This window comes from Manis pentadactyla, chromosome 8 (genome assembly GCF_030020395.1).
Source record: "Manis pentadactyla isolate mManPen7 chromosome 8, mManPen7.hap1, whole genome shotgun sequence".
Taxonomy (NCBI): Eukaryota; Metazoa; Chordata; class Mammalia; order Pholidota; family Manidae; genus Manis; species Manis pentadactyla.
In genome coordinates this window covers 103716502-103737205 of record NC_080026.1, presented here as the reverse complement: position 1 = coordinate 103737205, position 20704 = coordinate 103716502, and the positions used below count along the sequence as shown (strand labels likewise).

The 20704-nt window shown below is 37.4% G+C and overlaps 1 protein-coding gene and 1 pseudogene across 10 annotated transcripts in view; one reads left to right on the top strand and one right to left on the bottom strand.

The window, feature by feature from the left end:
• The window catches only part of CPEB3 (cytoplasmic polyadenylation element binding protein 3), a 191512-nt gene that overhangs the window by 140735 nt on the left and 30073 nt on the right, over positions 1 to 20704 (top strand). For all 10 annotated transcript variants that reach the window (XM_057506085.1, XM_057506086.1, XM_057506089.1 and 7 more), the window contains 2 exons: positions 4845 to 4963; positions 17466 to 17580. In XM_057506085.1, the coding sequence (XP_057362068.1) occupies positions 4845 to 4963; positions 17466 to 17580 (234 nt within the window). The remainder of the gene's footprint in view (positions 1 to 4844; positions 4964 to 17465; positions 17581 to 20704) is intronic.
• LOC130684516 (tigger transposable element-derived protein 1-like) lies at positions 1364 to 3207 on the bottom strand (annotated as a pseudogene).

The window sequence follows — 20704 nt, the reverse complement described above, 5'->3', positions numbered from 1 at the left end:
AGAAAGGGGAGCCCTCCTACTGGTGGGAATGTGAACTATTTCAACCATTGTGGAAAGCAGTACGGAGGTTCCTCAAAAAGCTCAAAATAGAAATACCATTTGTCCCAGGAATTCCACTCCTAGGAATTTACCCTAAGAATGCAGCAGCCCAGTTTCAAAAAGACGTATGCACCCCTATGTTTATCACAGCACTATTTACAATAGCCAAGAAATGGAAGCAACCTAAGTGTCCATCAGTAGATGAATGGATAAAGAAGATGTGGTACATATGCACAATGGAATATTACACAGCCATAAGAAAAAAACAGATCCTACCATTCGCAACAACATGGATGGAGCTAGAGGGTATTATGCTCAGTGAAATAAGCCAAGCGGAGAAGGACAAGTACCAAATGATTTCACCCATATGTGGAGTATAAGAACAAAGGACAACTGAAGGAACAAAACAGCAGCAGAATCACAGAACTCAAGAATGGATTAATAGTTACTAAAGGGAAAGGGACTGGGGACAATGGGTGGGAAGGGAGGGATAAGGGTGGGGAAAAAGAAAGAGGGCATTACGATTAGCATGTATAGTGTGAGGGGGGCACAGGGAGGACTGTGAACACAGAGAAGACAAGTAGTGATTTTACAGCATCTTACTACGCAGATGGACAGTGACTGTGAAGGGGTATGTGGGGGGGACTTGGTGAAGGGGGGAACCTAGTAAACATGTTCTTTCTGTAATTGTATATTAATGATACCAAAATAAAAAAAAATTTAAAAAAAAAGAAGAGGTGGTACATATACACAATGGAATATTATTCAGCCATAAGAAGAAAACAAATCCTACCATTTGTAACAACATGGATGGAGCTAGAGGGTATTATGCTCAGTGAAATAAGCCAGGCAGAGAAAGACAAGTATCAAATGATTTCACTCATCTGTGGAATATAAGAACAAAGAAAAAACTGAAGGAACAAAACAGCAGCAGACTCACAGAACCCAAGAATGGACTAACAGTTACCAAAGGGAAAGGGACTGGGGAGGATGGGTGGGAAGGGTGAGACAAGGGGGAAAACGGGGCATTACGATTAGCACACATAATGTAGTGGTGGGGGGAGGACACCGGAAAGGCAGTATATACAGAGAAGACAAGTAATGATTCTATAGCATCTTATTATGCTGATGGACAGTGACTGTAATGGGGTATGTGGGGGGGACTTGATAATAGGGGGAGTCTAGTAACCATAATGTTCAAGTAATTGTACATTAACGATACCTAAATAAATAAATAAATAAATGTGAAAAAACAATTTACATAATCAAGCATTTAATTAGAAAACACCTTATTGCTAAAAAAAAAATGCTAAGCACCATCTGAACTTTCAGTGAGTCATAATCTTTTTGTTTGTGAAGGGTCTTGCCTAATTGTCAGTGGCTGCTGACTGATCAGTGTGGTAGTTGCTGAAGGCTAGGATGGCTGTGGCAATTTCTTAAAATAAGACAACAATGAATTTTGCCACATAAATTGGCTCTTCCTTCCATGAACTATTTCTCTGTAGTATCAGTACTCTTTGATAGCATTTTATCCACAGCAGAACTTCTTGCAAAATTGGAATTAGTCTTTTCAAAACCTGCCACTGCTTTATCAACTAAGTTTGTGAAATATTCTAAATCCTGTGTTGTAATTTCAACAATCTTCACAACATCTTAACCAGGGATAGATTCTATCTCAAGAAACCAGTTTATTTGCTCATCCATAAAAAGCAACTTCTCTACCTTTCAAGTTTTATCATGAGAGTGCAGCATTTCAGTCACACTGTTAGGCTCCACTTCTAATTCAAGTTCTCTTGCTTACTCCATCACATCTGCAGTGACATCTTCCAGTGAGAGCTTGAACCTCTCAAAATCATCCATGAGGGTTGGAATCAATTTCTTCCAAACTCCTGTTAATGTTGATATTTTGACTGCTCCCCATGAATCACAAATGTTCTTAATGACATCTGGAATGGTGAATCCTTTCCAGAAGCCTTTCAGTTTTCTTTGCCCAAATGCATCAGAGGAATCACTACCTATGGCAGGTATAGCCTCATGAAAAGTAATAGTAAAACTCAAATAATAAGACTTGAAAGCTGAAATTACTCTTTAATCCATGGCTGCAGACTGGATGTTGTGTTAGCAGTTATGAAAACAACATTAATCTCATTGTACCTCTCTATTAGAGCTCTTGGGTGATCTGGTGCATTGTCAATGAGCAATAATATTTTGAAAGGAATCTTTTAACAGGCCGCAACGGTGAATTTAAAATATTCAGTAAACCATGTTATAAACGGATGTGCTGTCATCCCGGCTTTGTTGTTCCATTACAGTGCACAGGCAAGTAGATTTAGCATAGTCCTTAAGGGCTCTAGGATTTTCAGAACGGTCAATGTGCATTGGCTTCAACTGAAAGACACCAGCTACATTAGCCCCCAACAAGAGAGTCAGCCTGTCCTTTGAAGGTTTGATTTCTCTTCTCCAGCTATGGGGAAGTCCTACATGGCATGTTGTTCCAATATAATGCTGTGTCATGTACATTCAAAACCTGCTGTTTAGTGTAGCCACCTTCATGAGTTATCTTAGCTAGATCTTCTGGATAACTTGCTGCAGCTTCTACATCAGCCCTTGCTGCTTCACCTTGCACTTTTATGCTGTAGAGATAGCTTCTTTGTTCAAACCTCATGAACCAACCTCTGCTAGCTTCTGATTTCCTTCTGCAGCTTCCTCTCTCAGCCTTCATAGAATTGAAGAGAGTTAGGGTCTTCCTCTGGATTAGGCTTTGGCTTAGGAGAAAGTTGTTCGTTTGATCTTCTATCCATATCACTCAAACTTTCTCCACATCAGCAATAAGGCTGTTGTACTCCCTCATCATTTGTGTGTTCACTGGAGTAGCACTTTTAATTTCCTCCAGAAATTTTTCATTTGTATTCATAACTGGGCTAAATGTTTGGCAAAGAATCTTAGCTTTTGGCCTATCTCAGCTCAAGACATGCTTTCCTCACTAAGCTTAATCATTTCTGGCTTTTGATTTAAAGTGAAAGACGTGCACTTTTCCTTTCACTTGATGCTTAGAGGCCAATGTAGGGTTATTAATAGGCATAATTTCAGTATTGTTGTGTCTCGGGGAACAGGGAGACCCGAAGAGAGAGGTGGGAGAATAGCTGGTTGGTGGAACTGTCGGAACATGCCTGTTTAGTATGGTACTGGTGCCCCAAAGCAAATTCAGTGGTAACATCAAAGATCACTGGTCACAGATCACCATAACAAATATAATGATAATGAAAAAGTTTGAAGTATTGGGATAATTAACCAAAATGTGACACAGAAACATGAAGTGAGCAAATGATGTTGGAAAAAGGGCACTGATAGATTTGCTTGACACAGGGTTGCCACAGATCTTTAATTTGTGAAAAATGTAGTATCTGTGAAGTGCAGTAAAGCAATGTATGCCTCTGTGTAGTGAAAGTTACACAGAGGTATTCTAATTTTACGCCCCTGAGTAATTATGAGAATTAAAATAATGTCTATAAACACCTAATACAAAGCCTGGCACATGAGCATCTATTGACTATTACTTCCCTGTGTCCCACTTAGAGCTTTTAGCTTTTAGTAAGATTTTGCCAAAGTGAAATAATAGATAAATTTTTTTTTCTTTTTTTTTTCTTTTTTTTGTAGATAATCATTTTTTTATTGAAGGGTAGTTGACACACAGTATTACATTAGTTTCAGGTGTACAACATAGTGATTCAACATTTATATACATGACACTTCTAGGTACCAGCTATCACCATACCAAGCTGTTACAATATCTTGACTATATTCATTACATCCCAGTTAATTATTATTTTACCATTGGAAGTGTATACTTTTTTTTTTTTTTTTTGTGAGGGCATCTCTCATATTTATTGATCAAATGGTTGTTAACAACAATAAAATTCTGTATAGGGGAGTCAATGCTCAATGCACAATCATTAATCCACCCCAAGCCTAATTTTCATCAGTCTCCAATCTTCTGAGGCATAACAAACAAGTTCTTACATGGAGAACAAATTCTTACATAGTGAATAAGTTCTTACATGGTGAACAGTACAAGGGCAGCCATCACAGAAACCTTCGGTTTTGCTCATGCATTATGAACTATAAACAGTCAGTTCAAATATGAATACTCATTTGGTTTTTATACTTGATTTATATGTGGATACCACATTTCTCTCTTTATTATTATTATTTTTAATAAAATGCTGAAGTGGTAGGTAGATACAAGATAAAGGTAGAAAACATAGTTTAGTGCTGTAGAGAGCAAATGTAGATGATCAGGTGTGTGCCTGTAGACTATGTGTTAATCCAAGCTAGACAAGGGCAATAAAACATCCACGTATGCAGAAGATTTCTCTCCGAACAGGGGGGGTGAGGTTCTAAGCCTCACCTCTGTTGATCCCCAATTTCTCACCTGATGACCCCCCTGCGACTGTGCCTGTCTTAGGTTGTTCCTCCCTTGAGGAATCTTACCCGTCTCTGGCTAACCAGTCATCTTCCGGGACCATACAGAGAAATGTAAAGTTGGTAAGTGAGAGAGAAGCCTTATTGTTTGAAATGGTTAGCTTTTTATTTCTTTGCATATTTATGCCCTGTAGCTTCTATGCCCAGCATTTGTCTTGAGGTATCTTTACCACTTGGAAGAATTATGATACTCGGTAAATTTGATATGAGGCACGAATTCTATTTAAGGGTTGTAATTAGGAAAATAGGTAAATTTTTAATGGGTACTTTGAGTTTAACTTACTGATTTCTCCCCCTACTCTTTTGTTTTTGTTCTCCCCAAGGCTATGCCTTTCTGCTGTTCCAGGAGGAGAGCTCAGTACAAGCTTTGATAGATGCCTGCCTAGAAGAAGACGGGAAACTGTACCTGTGTGTGTCAAGCCCCACCATCAAGGATAAACCGGTAAGTAATATGCAGGCAGTTGTTGCATTTCCAGAGCACACATGCAATTGGAATAGCTGATCACCTTCTTCTTGTAATAGGAATGCTGGTAACTAGGATCCTCTTACCTGGGGTAACCTTGCAGTAGAGTTAAACTGTTGTTGATGGGAAGCTAGTAACAAATTACTCTGTATTTTGTTTTATACTTTTGGGACTGCATATAAACAAATGTGCCCTTGTCTTTCACTTTACAGCTCTTTTAAGCTAATTCCTATTCAGAAACTCTGAATTAAAGTAAATAATGCTCTTAGTGGTTTTGGCACCTGGTTTCTGTCATTATTTCAGACCAAGGACTAGAGTTTGTTTGTTTTTTTTAAAGATCATAATCATCAGTGTTTATGTGCCTTTGAATAATGCAAGATATTGTCCTGGGTGGTACCCACAGCTGGTTAAATAGAGCCTTCTGAGCCTACCCTCTAAGATGGACAGCTTTGAACAGGGCAGGAGAGGGAAAGGACAAAACCATCAATAAATGTACACTTATACAGAGTTTGTAGTGTAAGACTTTGTGCTTTCTGAGCCACAGTGTGAGTAAGGCATTGAGTAAAAGAGGAAGACTGCTTCCTTTCTCCTGGCAGAGGGTAACAGTGGAGAAGGGGCAAGACTATGTTCAGAGCAGAAGAAACAAAGTTAGTTAATATGGCAGAAATAAGGATCTGTGGGATATTGGGATGGGGGTGGAGTTTGCATGTAAAGACTTTATGCTAGGATTGTTGTAGATAGAGTAAAGGTAGTGATGTGGTCCAAGGGACCAAGACAGCTTTCTATCACAGGGCCTATAGCATCTCCTGTAAAACTTAACACCAGAGATGTGGGACTAGTTTGGCAGCTAGATTTATTCTCAGAAACATGTATGGGGAAAAAGTTGAGGTTGGACATAAAAGTTCCCAGTTTGACTCTTTAGTATTTAGGTATCTGCTTTACTCTAAGTAAGTCACCCAATTCTTGCTGAATCTTGGCTTCTTCATCTATAAAATGGGAAGAATAATGGTTCCTCTCTGGGATGTTGAGAGACTCACATAAGAGGAAAATGAAGCTTTTGGTAAGGTCAGGTACTTGTGCAAATGTAACTGGATGGTGCTATTAGTTCTACATAGTTCTGTAGGATTCAGGAGAGCAAGGTTATAGCACATGGTAACATCTGTTGAAAAGAGTGGTGACATCTGGAACAGGATTTATAATTGGTCCCAAAGAATGATGCTGGGATTTGGGTACCTATATGGAGGAGCTTATTTCATGTAAAGCAAAAGAGGGAGTTACGAAAGAATGGGGATATGGAGTTACAGTAGAATAATTGGTGCAGAAAAAGAAGCAAGGATTTTAGCAAGTGTGGAAGTGTCATACCACTACCAAATTTTTATAACAACAGTTAAACGCATTGGATAGGGTAGTTATACCAATGGGGAAAACAGTAGGAAACAGTGAGTGGGGAAAGAGTGGGGAACTTCTGTTAACTTTGGTCTTCATTTCAACAGAGTAGAGAGGCTGTGTGCTATGACAGAGGTGTGGGGACTGACTGGAACGTGAATGTGCAGTGTTTCATCTGAGTAAATAAGAAAGATGAAATAATTTCTCTAATTCTCCTTGAAATTGTGTGAGATTGGAAAGACTGAATTCAGTTTGACAGGGTCTCTCAACCTCTAGAGAGCGCCTGCCACTGGTAGAACAATGGAAGTGGAGTGGGAATGAGCCTGGAAGAGTTCAGGTGGGACTGGTCATGTACTATAGGAAAGGATTTGAAATATATTTATAAATGCAAAAAGGCAGAAGGGTGGTGGTAAACACTGAGATAGTTATGCTTTCGTAGATTAAGAAGCTGTTGAATTGAGTGGAGGTGACTAGAGGTGAGCGTGTGGGGCTTGTGCACCTTGGAAGAGCCATGCCGCTGTCCTGTGGCAGGAGGGTATATGCCTTGTCAGGGCGAGCCTTCCCTGGGAGGGTCTCTCTTGAGAGAGGAATGAGCAGGGGGGGTTGCAGATGGAGATGGTAATAGAGGCAACATCATTACTGTTATCTTCACACACGTGTATTACCCTTGACAAGGACTTTTGAAAATCTTTAGTGTAATTATCTGTTTTGGAAATGTTTATGGGGAAGCTAACTTTCATTGTTTGTGTTTCTACAAATTTCTGCCTTACTGCAGTTTTCGTTTTCTGAGCTCAAGTGAAGCAGTTTCATTGGAGCTTGGTGAATTCTGAATGGTGGCTGCCGATCCCGTATTTCTTTGACCCAGGCATACTCAGAATTTCCAGCATAAACAATTTGAATGAAACTTAGGATGGGAAACATAAAAGTCCCCAAATACCAAAAAACTGGATCCCATTTGGGGTCCAAACTCTTCTGGTTTCATTTTTGAAACTTCTCTTTCTCGGGTTCATTTCCACATTTACCAATCCCAGCCTCATTTGGCCACACTTCCCTACCCAAGTTTCGATACATTCCATTTCACTTTGGATGCTCCCATGGAAATTGAGAGCTGGGTTAAAAATTTGAGAGTAAATGAGGACCTTGGCAATAGCTCACGGTAAAGCCAACCTTTGGAGTTCACTCACCAAACTTTCTGAGCTATGGCTCTCCCTTGCTTTTTCTACTTACTAGCTTGGCTGCCTTTCGGGATCCTGTTGTCCTCATTCTATTTGTTTCTCTCTGATCCTCTCTGGATTTCTCCTTGGAAATATAGCATGTTCCACAATGACCTCACAGATTTTCTGTTCTTTGTCCTTTTCTCTTATCCCTTTCCTCCAAATCAAACCCCAATTGCCTGTGTGGATTGGGTCAATCAGATTGTTTTTCTAATACAGAGACTAGTAGCAAGTTCCCCTATCACTTAGCCTTTCTAAGACTGTTTGTTTTCTAACTCACACAAATCCCTAATTAGTGGGTTTCAGGTAGTATGAGGTAGATATTTTCGGTCAGTGAATATCTTTCATTACATGACTCTACTCAGATTATTCTATGTGTAGGTCTGATCATGAAAGATGGCAGAAGAAACTGTATGGCCTGATTAATTGACTCCTCAGTCCCAAAGAGTAAGTAGAGAAATTAGCAAGAACAGGAGCTATTGCAAAGCTTCTTGGTATGTTGTTTTTTTTTTCCTCCTCCAGTAAGAGGAATTCCATAGCTCAGATGTCTCAAGCATCCCAAAGGATAGCTGTGTCTTTGTCCAGGCTTCCAGGGAGTGGGCAGACATTGTGGTCCCTTGTGGAAAGGTGACTCTACTTTTTGAATGTATAAATAAGCTAAATCTGAAGGTTCAAGACAGCTAACTCTGATAGAGCAGGAAACCTAAGAAGGTCTAACACAGATAGGAGCTGAAGAAGAGGAGCCTTGAAAAGGAGGTAAGGAAGGAAGTGTTTATGGTTTCTTACTTTCTAGAACACACCACTTTGGCTAGAGAAGTGGGATAGCAAATACCTTAAAAGGAGTATCAAACAAGTTTCCTGCTTCTTCCTTCTTAATGATTTATAGCACAGTCACATTTTATAAATAAACTGAAATATGACATAATTGATTTTGCTATATATTTTAAAACTGTCTTACCAAATTGAAGTATGCTTATGCAAGGTGAGTTCTTTGTTGCTCAAGTAACATGGTCATCCACTGAAAACTTGGAAAAATTGTTGGGACTGAGGAAGCTAGAAATAGAGGCTGGTACAATTATTTAAGTCTTAATTCTGTTCATTCTGTCTATCATTCTGGTCTTACCTACCCCTACTTATGTATCAGTGGGATCTCTAGCACCTCTAATGACTCCTCTTTAGTTATAAAAATAGTCCATATACTTTTGCCTGGGACTTTAGACTTTCCCAGTCTGACTTCAGATTTTTTCCAACCTTACCTTTTTCTGCTTTCCTTCTGAATCCCATATTCCAGCCAACTGAAATACTTCCATTCCCATCTTAATTTCTATTCCTCCCTTTATTTTAAGACCCCTCTCAAATGCCATCTCTTTCCTGAAGCCTTTTCTAATCTGTACACCACCTGTGGTGAATCATACCTGCCATTTTGCCCACATACAGCCATCTCTTCTAAACGGTGTGCTTTCCTTCAGACTACATTAGAGTGCCTACTGTGGGTAAGGCATTATTAGTACTGGTCCCTATGAGTCAAGCTTACTATGAATCAGTGTTCAAAAAGTTAATAGTATAATCGATAGAAAAACAAATATGTAAATACACAATATAAATCTATAATGTTTGGCACATAAAGTGTTCTAAAATATTTGTCAAATTAAGAAAAATAAATCAAATCAAGATAAGATCTAGATTAAGTAATTCAGAGAATATATATACCTTTAGTGATGAAAGAAAGCTTCTTGGATGAAGTGTCATTTGAACTAGGCCTTGAAGGATGAAGAACATTTGGAGATTGGCCAGGAGAGGGTGGAGGTGTGGGAAATAGATATTTTGGAAAAAGGCAACAGTATGAACACAGAAATGAGAAATTATGTAGAATGAATAGGGAACATTTAGGTTAGTTAGATGGAGCATAAATATATAAAAGGGAGTAGAGGGAAATTAAATTGAGAAAAATAGGTAGGAGCTAAGTTACAGGGCACCTTTATTAATAGCCTCAGTTCTTGGGTTTCTGGCATATTAACTCAAACTCTTTTATTCTCTACCTACTGCCTCCTAAGACAGTAACTATAATTTTATCTTGGCTCATTCAAATCTGGTTTTGTCATATCCTACCTTGGAATTCTTTAGCACTTCTAATCTTGATTTATTTATTTGTTCCTTGAATCCTTGGTCTAAATTTGTGGTTTGGCACCTTCCATCATAAGGAATTTCTCCAAACGAGGAATTCGCCTCTACAATGAAAGAAGTACCTCCTATTCATAATAAATCCTGTTTTTTCCCCTGGAATCTTTGAATTTGCAAATGGGTCCAGAATTTCTTAGTGCTTGAGACTTTGGAAGCTGTTATTCCTTTCTACTGAGGTTTAAAAGATACTGCTGTTCCAATGTACTAAATAGTATCTAGTGGACAAAAAATAGCTAATACCTTCTCCTTAGGGATCATGTTTGCTGTTTTCCAAAGTGTGTTTTAAAGAACACTTGTCCCATCAAATATTGGTCTCTTAGAGGGTCATTGACAAAAGATTTGCTCTATAATAATAATCGGTATAATTTACTGAGCACTTACTTTGTGCATTTCCTCCCTTAAAGGTTCCATAGTCAAAAACATTTGGGAAACATTATTATGGTTCTGAAAAGAGTGAAAAGTCTTACAGTAAATAAATTTGTATAATATTGTTTGATCCAGAATGTTACATGTTTTGGGATTATACTTGTGAAGATTTCAGTGGAGTTAATATTCCATGAAGCTCACTCAAAGAATAGGCTTCTTCCCAGGAAAAACCTGGGTAACTTGAACTACATGTACATTCCTCTCAAGAGTTTTAGTGATCAGCCTGCCAATAACAACATCCTTGCCCTAGCACCATGGAGCTGAAAATACACATTTATGTAGACATTGGACAAACTATCTGGCTGCAAAGCATGATTGCCTAAGGCTATGAACCTGGAAGTTACAATAACTGAATATAGTACCAGTTTTGTTGCTACATCATTTTCTTGAGCTTTTCTAACTGCTGATTTTGTTAGTAGGTTTAAGAGGAGTCTGTTGAGCATTTGTTAATGCATTAAAAATGTGCAGAATGTGTTTGGAAAGAAGAGAGAGATTAATTACTCACAAATAAAAATGCATTTTGACTTGTCCAGGAGATGAAGGATGACAGGTGGCCAGTAGCATGGAAGACAGGAAGGCTTGCAGACCCACAACATCACTGCAGTAGAAAGAGTATATATAAACTTCAGGTTAAGTAAACCTCAGTTTTAGTCCTGACTGACTTCACTATTCTAAACCTTAGTTTCCTTATCGCTAAAGTAGACATAATTTTTACACTATAATGGTTTATGGTGAGTTTAAGGGTGACAGTGTGTGTAAAATGCCTAACATAGTGGTGCAGTGTAGGTGCTCAAAAGGGATAGTTTCTTCTTTCTTTTGAAGGAGTATCATCTAGCATATGCTTTCTAAGTGACATAGAATCATCTAGCAGTGTTGATGCACACTAAGTAATTCTAATCACTGAGTTTGTCACTTTATAGATTAGAAATTTGCACTGATTAGGCCCAAGCCCTGAGACACCCACTGGTGGCCAGAAACAGTTTTCCATGCTCCTGGAAGGTGCCTTTTGGAGTGAGGAGAGTGATCTGGAAACTATACTAGGGCAGCTGCTGGATGACTTCTTGTTGCACCAGTTGCTGACTGTTAGAAAAATCTTTGTTATTTCACCTGAACACTGATGGGCACAGAGCAGTCACTAAGGGTTAGCACTGTGCCAGGCATCTGGTATCTACTTGGAGATAGGGTCTCAGCCTTATAGGACCCTAGAGTGCAAGGGTGGGAAATATCATGTGAATAGTAAGTGATGCAAGCAGTTACAGGTGCTATGATAGCATTATTATAGGAAGTAGTTGTTGGGTTAGCAGGTCTCAAAGAGCAAAGTTGTCAGATGTTCCTGAGGGAGTCAGGAAAGCCTTTAGGGGAAGGTGTTCCCTTAAATCTTCTGGTTATAAGTAAGGGTATTGACCATAGCATTTAATTGCTAATGGCTTTATTAAGTCAAGCACAGAGCAAGGATATACATTGCCATTTATTCATGCTCTATTTTTATACTGGATGCCCTTACAAAACAGTATACAGAACACTGTTTAAATTGTTCAAATAGTAACTGAAAGTCCCAAAGAGGTCTGTACACCTGTGGTTTCCATGTATCAGGCAGGTTGTGCAGCTGGGTGCAGATGGCTGGGGTTTCCTTTCTGTTCCTGTACTGTTTCCTGAGCCTGATGTTGGACCTGGAGCATCCTGGGAAGGCATGAGAGAATTTCCCAGCGTTACTTTTGGCTGTCTAGAAAGAATTCTGGCTATTTTGACAAGGTTCTCTGGGGCCTGTGATTTACTTGTATCTAAGGAATGGGAGGGATGTAAACGTGGGAGTTACAGCTTTTTGCTTTGAGGCCCAGTGGAGTTCTGATTGGCCCAGAGCTGTCCAGGGTACAGAAGTTTTGTCAAGGCCAAGTCTCTGATCAGCTATTAGGTTCTTTTCTGAAAGGCCACTTTTGCCTGAAGATACAGGTAGGGCATCTTCTCCATCAGGTAGAGGGCAGCACTTGAGATAACAGGTGGCATCTTAACTCTTAGAAATTGGCTTACCAGTTTGTTAGGGAGCTATATGGTAAAAATTAGTTGAAATAATATACCAAATGTCAATGTACTTTGAAGAGTCCAGACCACAATTATTGCTGTTGTGGCTGTTAGTTTTATTGGTTAATATTAATAAAACAACTGCTTATACCATGGAAGAGATAAAGATGCCTCACAAACCACAAACAAATTTATTTTTGATACTGCGGGACAATGCAGTGATTCTGTGAGGCCTGTGATGCTTAAAATAGAATTGCTGACAGCTGGGGTAGGGCTGAGTCCGTTACCAGTACAGCTGAGTTGCTGCAGCCACAGGTCAGTGGACCTAGGTTTTGCTGACTTCTCCTGGCTTGCCGAAGAGCTGGGATGCTGCTGCTTTTTGGGAGTAACAGTCCTGATGGCTCTGCAGTGTTGTTTTTCTGATTCATGTAGATTGAAAGGGTTGTAGGATTAAGGAGAGAAAAATGGAGACCTTTCCTAAAGATCTTGAGTAGGAGTTTGAAGTTATTGAAAAGGAAAAAGAAAATGGGGTGGGGGCGCTGAGCCATATGCTTTATGGAAAAATCTGTGAGAAAGAGAACAAATCTAAAGATTTTTGGTTAGGTAGTTTCCTAAGCTGGCCACCAGATTGCACTGTTGACTCCAAACAGTTTGGTTGCTTTTTGGAGCTGCCTTGAGAGGAACAGATAAAAAGAAAGGTACTATGTAGCAGAACATGCATGTGATAGATGTTTGTGACCTAAGGAGATGACCAGGCAAGGATGAAGTGCAGGGTGAGGTGTTCAAAATGAGCTCAGGGTAATATTACTTATTGGTAGATGAATGTCTAAATTCTAAATAGTGGTCTAAACTGAGAGAATTCTCGCTCTATAAGGAGGCTCGCTCACATTCAGAAACTTGAAGCCCTAAGGTTTGTGTTAAAAACTGTTCATACTAAAACTGTGTTTTCTCTTACCTTATTATTAAAGATACAATAAAAATGCATTTTATATTTAATTTAGAGGATTTTGCATGTTTTCAATGAAATTTTTCTCTTTAGGAAATGGTATTACAGCTTCCTGTCAAAATAAGTGACCCACATTAAATTTCTTAATTTTTTTTCCTGACACTTTGGCCTAACCTTATCCCTATTAATGACTTTAGGTTTTAGGATGGCACTTTAGTTTTCATACAGAACTATAATTAGATATTTTATTCTTTCCTGACAGCGAAACAGTCAGACTTGTTCAGGAATATCCTTTGTGCAGTTGAATCGGAAAACTTTTAAGTTCTTTGAACAACTGTTATTTAAATATACTATGCTCTTAACCATTTAAAATTAATTTCTATAGAACAACCCTTTTAGAGCAATACCAGGAAATAAATGAAGACAAGGCCTGGATTGGAGTAAAGATTCTACACATTGTGTTTGATTAGTTCAGCCTTATTATGCCATATTTTGATACATACTAACAGCAAGATATAATAGGGCAATATTATTCAAAGTATGGATATTAATAGGTGTTAGGTAAAAAATTGGTTCAAGGAAATTATTTTGGAAGTACTGGGTTAAACAACATTTGAATAGGTTTCTGTCCTGTAAAACTTCCTAGAGCCTTTAATTAATATATACCAGTGGGTGCTGTAAAACCCCAAAAAGGAAGAGTGTTCGATAACTTTTTCCAAACACTGCTCTTCTGTCAGAATAAGCCTAGGGATCTGCACTTCACAGAATACACTTTGAGAAACCTTGAAAGGAAAGGAAAATTAAAGGAAAATTAGTGCTTTTATTACTAACTGTTGGTATCATTAATGTTACATTCTTTTAGGATTCTTGAAGGCTGTTAGAAGTCATTATATGATGTCACTATATGATATTTATACCAAGCTTTATGTTTAGCTTCTCTCTTTAGTCTTAAATAAATTTGCCTTTGGAGAGAAGCAGTTATACAAAGCAGATTATTAATTTAGGAAATAAGAATTTAGAAAACAGTTAAGTCAAAATTAGTTTCCATGGTCCTCACCAGAGCTTCCACAAGAATACATGCTAAAAAAAGAAACCTAAGAAAAATCATTTTTATATTTTCTGTCAGAAGTGATTATGGAGTACAACATTCCATTGTGAGCTGTGTGGTAACTAAACCTTTCTAGCCAGAGATCATAGGCTGAGGCCCACAGGATAGATCTGGCCTACAGATAGTTTTGTTTAGCTTGTTTAGTGATTTTTACAATTGATTTAGTTCCCATCATTTTAAAATCTCAAATTTTCACATTAAAAAATCTGAATTTCTAGCTACTCTTGAAAAATGGATAAGTCTGACAACACATTTGCAAATGATAACTACTATGGAGCTGAGAAGTGTCTGCTTCCTTTAAAAGGAGTGGTTTATCCCAGTGTGTCACTTCCTACCGACTAGCTATTGTCCTAGTGGCTTGACACACTTACGCTACCTGTCTGACGCTGTAGGCATTTGGTTTTGTGTAATCCCTGCTGTAAGGACATAGCATGATCAAAGGGCTGGTGGGTGGTACCTCTTCTTAGAGTCACTTTTATAAGTAAATGTGGTGAGGTTTCTCCAGGAAGAAGTGTTGGATTAATTCATGTCAGGCTCATTTAAGGGAATCTTCACCATTTATGGTGAAGTGTCTGTGCTTTTCCTCAGGATCTTGAGGCTTTTACTGGGAAATTTGTACTGAGTTAGAACCAAGTTCTAATCTAATCACATCCGTTCTCAAAAATAATTATTAAAGAAAGGATAATCAAAAAGCAGTTCTTTTATTTACATTCTACCACTTTTTGTAAAATATTTGGGTCAGCTTATAAAGTATTGTATTTAAAAAGTAGAGAAATGTGTATGTATGTGTGTATATTATGTATGTATACATATATGTATATATATGTATGTGTGATGTGTATAGTATGCGTGTATATGTGTTTGTATGTGTGTGTATATATATGTATATATATATCAGGATCAGAACATACATTCAAAGAATAAATCAGAGAGACAGAACGTGGATATCAGGCCCTGCGTTCTGAGAATAAACCTTAGGAGATAGAGAACATGCTTTATGTGAGAGTGGGCTTATATTTCAGAGAGAAACCCCAGTGTAAATGGAACTTTTCAGTGTAGACAATACCACAATATAACTTTTTGCTTAGTATGTAGAGTGTGCTGATGTTGGCCTATGTTGACATTTCTCTGATTCTGCAGTAGTGTGAGTTCTGAGGAGCTATTTTCTGGTAGCAGCTGGGAAATGTGGGTTTTGTGAATAGGGTTAATAATTACTATTCTCCTGAGTCCTCTTCTTGTATTTTTACATAATCTATAATGCCAAGAATAGGGTAAGGGGATGGGTTGGATGTGATGTAATGGGGTGAGGGGGGAAGAGGGAAAAGAAGAGGCAGTAATGAAAGCCCCTCAGCAGGAAGGTTTGATCTTATGCAAGTTCTTTTGAGCAACAGTAACCTACAACTATTACAGAAGGCTACATTGTCTGTATTTCTGATCAGAAGAAACCAAAACACTATAGATAACTACATAGGAACCATTTTCACTGTGAAACAAACTCAATTATTATAAGGTGATTGAAATTACCCTACTAGGTCCTGAAGTACCTTAACCAGTTTATTAGGGATGAGACTAGAAGAAGAGAGGGCTCTGTGTAGAAAAGATATGCCCTACTTTTTTTTTTATTGGTGACATTAGAATCTTTGTTCTTACAGTGTCTGGAAATTGTGTTTTTAATTAAAATTTAATAATGGGTCCTTGTGAAGGCATTTATAAGTGGTGTTTTATGGCATTAGTTAATCTACCTTTGTGATAAATGTTAAGGGAATGATAATTTAGACACAGAGACCAAATTTTACAAGGAAAGAACGAGATTTTTTTTTTTTTGGCGATACAAGTAGAGCAAATGCCTGAATGTTAGAATTGCAAACAGGTCCCAAGTTTTCAGTCTAGGGAAGAAATGGAGATTTTATGGCTTCTGGCTAACTAGTGAAGGCAATTAGCATCATAAAAACCAAAAAGTTAGGTGGGAGTGAATTTTGTAGCAATCATAAGGAATGTGTAGACTGTTTCTAAATGAGCAATGCCAGTTTTAGAACTGATTCAAGGTGTTTTGAAAGTGTAATTGGCAGATTTACTACCTTTCAAATGGGAGTACTCCTGGATATAAGCTAAGCCACGTAAGATATTATCTTGTGTTTCCTTGCATTAAGTGTTGATGGTTGAGTGTTGGGGAAAATGAAGGATTTTGTTGATACTAGGAAAATGAAAATTCAACTGTTTTCTTCCTTATCCTAATTGGTGAGGGGAAAGGAGAGGCATATTCCTTAAGGACAGCGGTTTCTCTGCTTCTACCCCTAGCCCACTTTCCCAGAGCGCCTGGCCGACCGAGTGACTGGTTGGTTTTGAGGCAGCTTGAAACTTGCCATTTGGTATTGGAAGGGTTGTTTTGTGTTTTCATTTAATTTTTTTTAAGCTATTCTTTGATAATTTAGTTATGGATTAAAACAAACATGTTTTCAGGTTAAGATTCTGAGGAAATACTTTATTATTTATTATTTGATAATACAAATTATGGGCAGGAAGTCAGAGTCCCAGTGAAGAGATATTACAAAATAGAAAGAAATACAAAGATTTATTTTTCTACTTCTTGAAAATATACTTCAATTTCTAGGCTTTCCTTTATTTAACCAGACTTGTTTAGGAAAATCAGATAAATCAAAAGTAGATAGCACCATGTGCTTCAGTATTTGATATTGCCATTAATCCTGTGCTGACTTGAGCATTAATCTCTGTTAAAACATATTGGTGAAAGATAAATGTTTTAATTTTAGGGGGTGATAATTTAATAACCACACATATAGTTCTAGAAAATATTCCTAATGTTCCTGTTCCCTTTCTCTAGGTGACTATTAAAAAGCTAAGTGCTGTACTGCAACAGGCTATAAATAGTCTATCATGTGTTAAAATGGTCTGTTTCTGGAATCTGTCTCTAAAAGATTGCCTTTTTTTTTTAAACCACAGGTGGTTTCTGAGGGTTTCATGGTATATGTCTAGAGTGTTGAGTATAGTATGTGGAAGTAGATTTCTCAAGAGTTCTATTGAAAGGCACTTAATGCAGATTACATTAACTAATAACTGGATTTTGTTTGGGTTGTGTATATTGTAAAATGCACAAATCAGTGGGTTTGTCTTTAGTCACCTTATTCTCATTTGGGGTTGATGGAAATGAAAGTAAGGACCAAGTAAACAACTTTTTTTCAGGTGCAAATTCGACCATGGAACCTAAGTGACAGTGACTTTGTAATGGATGGTTCTCAGCCTTTGGACCCCAGAAAAACTATCTTTGTTGGGGGAGTTCCACGACCCCTTCGAGCTGGTGAGTGGAAATAGTAACACCACAAAAATAAAATCCCCAATGCATTTAGTCTTCAATATTTTCTAGATTTCTGGTCAGCTATTCACAGTTTCTAAAAAGAAGGCTGTCATGTCAGTTTCACGGAGATGAATCTTTCAGGATTAATGTTTTCTCCCAAAATGCTCTATTTTCTCATGGTGCAGGAGTGAATTTCATTAAAGTGTTACCTCAAAAGGATGAATTCTATTTAGTGTTTTCCTATTCAATCACACATTTGGAAAATAATAGCAATACATTTGGCAGTGTGCATTCTTATGCCAGTCAGCATTGTTCTGTATGACAGAGTCAGCCCATCAGAAATTTGCCCCGTGCAACTGTGTGCCCACTCAGTGATGAGCCGAACAGCTGCTGGCAGTTGGGACACTGGGACTCAAACTGAACTCTTCCCAAGTGAAACAGGTTCCTGTTTTTTCTTATGCACTTTGAAAAATTAATTATGTATTTGAGCATCTTTATTAAGACTTTTTAAAAGCTTCCCTATTTTTTTTTTTAAGTTCCTTCCCAGTGATGTAATAATTGTACTTGATGGGACTGGGCAGAATCCTAACTGCCTGGAGCATTCAAAGGGATGCTGAGCTGATGACTTCCATACTTAAACCCAAAGATAGATCTCATCAGTTGCCGGTCTGTGTTACTACCAGTGGGAAATAATAAAATTATTTGTTTGTAAGAACTAAATTGTAAAATATTTAAAATAATTGAGTTTATTTTTTAAAAGATGAAAAATAAAGTGTTTGCTGCCACTAGTGAGCAAGTAGACTTATTTCTACCTAAAAGATAAAAAAAAAAAAGCAGAGATCCTTAAGTTGTAAAAACAGTTATTAAATGTACCTACAGCTTTTTGAATCTATAACTTTGATGACTTCTTAACTCTGAAAGCTCATCAATATTTCTAACATATTTATTCAAATCTCAACTCCAATCTGCTCCTAAAAGATAACTTGAGCTCTCTATAAAGATATTTTCATAATTCCATTTTGAAGGACTTTAAAACATAGTAAATATGACTGTGGAGTTTGTAATTTTACAGTACCTCAGAAAGTCAAATATATTTGGGTCTTACTGTCATGGAAAACCACACCAGAAGAAAGAAAGCGAAGCAGCAGAGCAATGCCTCCCCTTTATCTGCTGTCAGAGAATAAAGCCTAGGAAGGGCTAACAAACATGAACAGCATCACCGCACGGGGCAAAAACAGCCCTTTGTTTCTAAACTGCTTGTTCTTTAAAAAACAAAATGTGACTGGAGGCATTGTGCAATATTCCCGACATTTCAAACTGGGGTCAATGTTTAGGGAGTAAAGGGAGAAGAATCACCTTTGATAGTGTTTTAACTGCATATGTATCCTACTAAAGTGGATATTCATTGCTAGTATCCTATTCTTTTTTGCAACTAACTACAAGCACAAGTCAGTTTTAATATTCTAGCCCTCTCTTCCTAGATGGGAATCTGGAAAAAAAACATTCTGAAAGAAAAAGTCCCACAGTTTTAAAAAGAACTAGTTTTAACTTTTTATGTCTCTTCTTAAGTCACAGACACAATAGTTCATAAACTAAATTCCCTTTTTTATTATTCACCCTTTATTCTTACTGTATTAATGATTTGAAAGGACAAGTAAGGGTCTCTATATCATTCTCCCTCTGTAAATGCTATGATGACCCATTTTCTGCACTTGTTCTAAGATCACTCTGACACTGCAGGACAGGAAACTCAAGATGCTAAATTATATTCTTTCATTAACATTCTGTGTCTGTAACATTCTGTGTCTATAAAATGCTGCAAGTTCTAGGATTAGAAAAGAAGTATATTTAGTTATCTAGTCAGAAATAGGATTTTGTGTTCCCAGCCTAGATAGTATGCCTTTTATAAGTCTTGAAGTTTTCTTTTTCTTAGAAGTTAAGCTGAAATTTTTTGTTTTATAATTGTTTTGTTTTTGCAGTTATGTGGATAGTAATCTACAGTCACTTGGTCAAATGGAAATGTTGCCCCATCTCAACAGCTCCTATAAATGTTGCTAGCTTCTAGATGTCTATACAATCTATTATTACCATCTTAGAATTCTGTATCTATCTAAGACTTCCAGTTTGGAGCCCATGTAAATCTAAACAAAAGAGTTAACATCTGCAGTTTATATCCATGTATGTAATTGGGTTTCTTTGAAACACACTGTGCTTTGTGGACTGGTGTGTGCCTTGGAATAGAAAATACTATTTTTAAAGGATTTCATTTTGACTTTGCTTAAACAGACAATCTTAAATAGAATACAGTGCAGCTCACTTGAACAATAAACATTTATTGAGCATCCACTGTGTTCCTGGTGCTGAGCAAGAGTATCTTGCCAAACTGAATGCATATCCCACTATTGTGTTAAGCAGTAATCGTTTACAGAAAGTTGAAGATTTCAGAACAGAAGAAAACAAATATATTAATAGAATGCTAATTTAGAATTGGATGCTAAATTATATCATTTAACATAATGATTCTCAAACTTGGTTTTTAAATATGTAAGGGCATTTAAAAAATTATTTCCAGGGGTGTTATGGTTATGGAATTCTGAAAAGTCTTAAAACTATTTCAGGTACTATATACAGAGTGATCCTGGACTAGACATGGGTAGTGGTACTCAACAGGTGAGATTTTAGGTGTCCAAATTGATTTTCACCTTATCTTGGGCCCCAAATGGTCTTTTAACATGTTACAGAGACTAAAATATTATCACTCATGAATTATTCCTTTGGATCTTGTGAGGCTTTGTATCTTTGATATTTCCCCATTTTAAGACAGGGACCATTATCACTAATAATTATTCTAAATATAGCCCTTGTCTCACAAAACAGAAATACACAAACACTTTGGAGAAACCAGGCAATTAATTTTAAGTAGTATTATCCTGAATTTAGGTTGCTCCTTCTGGTCCTTTGACAAACATCCCTTTTTAAAATTTAGGATGGAAAAAAAAATCATAGGCCTAGAAAAATTAACCTGAAAAATGGGAAAGTATCAGTGGAAAATCTAAATGAGTTTCCCTAAGGTAGACTGCCTGGTTGTTGGTTTCTCTAGGTCAAATAATACACATTCCAACTGTCT